Below are 2,184 nucleotides of genomic sequence, written 5' to 3'. Positions count from 1 at the left end.
TTAAGTCCACGACATCGAATGCAACACAAATACAACGAAATTATTGCACAATAACAAACAAATAATGAATGGGTGGTGGACTGGCGTCGGAAGTACTTATCTGGAAAAACAGGTGGTGAACCAAAATAGTTGCGCATTAACCTCTTGTGCGCCTCAACCCGTTCTCTCCGGATGAATTCACGGCCATACACGGAACCGTTGTGCTTCGGCTTCTTCCTCTTGTGCATCGCCACTAGTATAGCAACGCCCTTTTCTTCGATCAAATCAAATTCCTCATCCAAATGCGGAAATCACCGTCAAACTACATCTTCAACCCCCATATAAAATTTCAAGTTTGCATGATTTTTTACCTTGAGGAAATTTTCTCAAACACCTTGCGTGCGAGGTGGAAGAAATCGGCCAGCAGCGGGTTGGGCAACCGTTCAGCGGCGGCTGTTGATTTCTTCCACCTCGGTGCCCAACCTGCTGCTGGCCGTTTCTCTAAATGTTGTATTTTACATCTCCTCATGGTGGAGATGTTTTTTTTCATCTTCATCATCCGTTGGAGACGGGATTTTGAGACACGAAGATGCAAAAATTAGTTGTTTTTTATCTACATCATCTGAATGCTCTTAAAGATACTTGAAATTTAAAAAACCAATACACCTTACATTTTAAAACAGAGGAAGTAAAAACAATTAAAAAAAACACGTTCAACCCAAGTCATGGACGAAGCCGTACGCCATGTCCACGAGTGCTAGAGCCCTCCCAGCTACCGAGATATTATTCGCGCAGGTGATAGCGTCCTTTCCATTGACGTACGCTTTGCTTTTCCGCACATGGGCGCGCGGCACCGCACATGTTGCGATGCAAGTTGCAGCTTCACCCTGAGCTCTGCTATTTAGAGCGAGTGAACTATACAGATGCGGCAAAGCAAAGCTAACCGAACAAGAAGCCAGCACTAGTTTACAAGAGATTCCCATGGATTACCCGATGCAGGAGGTGCACCAGCACCCAGGATTCCGGGCGGTTCATCCATGGCAGTGGTGGCAGTGGCAGCTCTCCGTCCTGGCTTCGTCCTCTTCGCCTCCGGCTCCGTCGTCGCGGCCGCCCAACCACGTCAGCTGGGATGAGACCGGCGCCGCGCATATCTACTCCGCTGACCTCCCCGGTAACTCAGCCCGCTCCTGCCGCTCCTCCCCTTCACTATTTCTGTTTCTTAATTTTGGCCGTGACATCGACATGGGTGGTGTACGTTCGATTATAGGCGTGAAGAAGGAGGAGATCAGGGTGGAGATTGAGGACGGGAGGTACCTCGTCATACGCACCGAACTGGACGCTGGTGACGCGGAAGTCCACGGCCGCCGAGGCAGCTTCGCGAGGAAGTTCCGGCTGCCGGGGATGGTGGACGCCGACGGCATCACGGCCGAGTACGCCCACGGCGTACTGACCGTGACGGTGCCCAGGATGCACACCCGGGCCCGGCCCGTGGTCAATCTCATCGGGCTTGGTCCTGCCTGCGACCCCGTGGCCAGAGCAGCTTAAACTGATTTATTATTATATTATATTATATATTCAAGTTCCCATGTACTAAACGAAATGATGAATGGATAAGGTCTAGCCTGCCAGATATCTTATCTTATTTTTCTTATAACTATCATAATTGTTCGTGCGTTGTTGCAACGGGGGACACCTATTCTGATAGTTCAACATCAATCGTTTCTTGCTCTTCTTCTTCCCGCATTTTCATTTATTCACCTCCCCAAGCTAAACTTCATGCACCCTGATAAATGCCACACGTGCGATCCTGATAAGTGTTATATGTGTGGGCACGTGTGGCCTGAAGGATATCGTTTTTCTGCCATTCATTGTGACACGCCAGCCTTTTTGGTTTTTTACGTATGCACGTAAACAGGTATAAAAACAGATGATGTCAGCGAGAAACTCTTAGAGTTTTTAAACTTTAAAAAAAATATCTCTTAAATGAAAAATTAAATTGAAATCCGTTTTCATCATTAAATCGTCGTGACGAAGACTTCAAAATTAGGTCCCATGTCAACATGTTTCGACGATATTTTTTGACGGTTAAAAGTTGTCATGTCTATTCACATAAATTGACATGATATTTACACTGAAGTTATATTTCAACTACTTTTTCTTCTACGTTAAAGTAAATTTTGGCATGTTATAAAAGAGGGAATTAGA

General features: G+C 46.3%; 1 protein-coding gene across 1 annotated transcript; it reads left to right on the top strand.

The window, feature by feature from the left end:
• Positions 1 to 762: 762 nt before the first annotated feature.
• LOC109767066 (18.8 kDa class V heat shock protein) lies at positions 763 to 1,695 on the top strand. The gene is made up of 2 exons (XM_020325822.4): positions 763 to 1,150; positions 1,247 to 1,695. The coding sequence occupies exons 1-2, from the start codon at positions 961 to 963 to the stop codon at positions 1,522 to 1,524; spliced, it is 468 nt and encodes a 155-aa protein (XP_020181411.1). The 5' UTR covers positions 763 to 960; the 3' UTR covers positions 1,525 to 1,695.
• The last annotated feature ends 489 nt before the right edge of the window (positions 1,696 to 2,184 follow it).

Source organism: Aegilops tauschii, chromosome 2, assembly GCF_002575655.3.
Source record: "Aegilops tauschii subsp. strangulata cultivar AL8/78 chromosome 2, Aet v6.0, whole genome shotgun sequence".
NCBI lineage: Eukaryota > Viridiplantae > Streptophyta > Magnoliopsida > Poales > Poaceae > Aegilops > Aegilops tauschii.
Note: the sequence above shows the minus strand (reverse complement) of the source record. Positions and strands in the feature narration are given on the sequence as shown.

Bases quoted from the DNA above. Each gene is read 5' to 3' on its own strand.
- LOC109767066 (XM_020325822.4), top strand. From the start codon at position 961: ATGGATTACCCGATGCAGGAGGTGCACCAGCACCCAGGATTCCGGGCG. The intron at 1,151-1,246 runs GTAACTCAGCCC...GTTCGATTATAG, and splicing joins CTACTCCGCTGACCTCCCCG to GCGTGAAGAAGGAGGAGATC.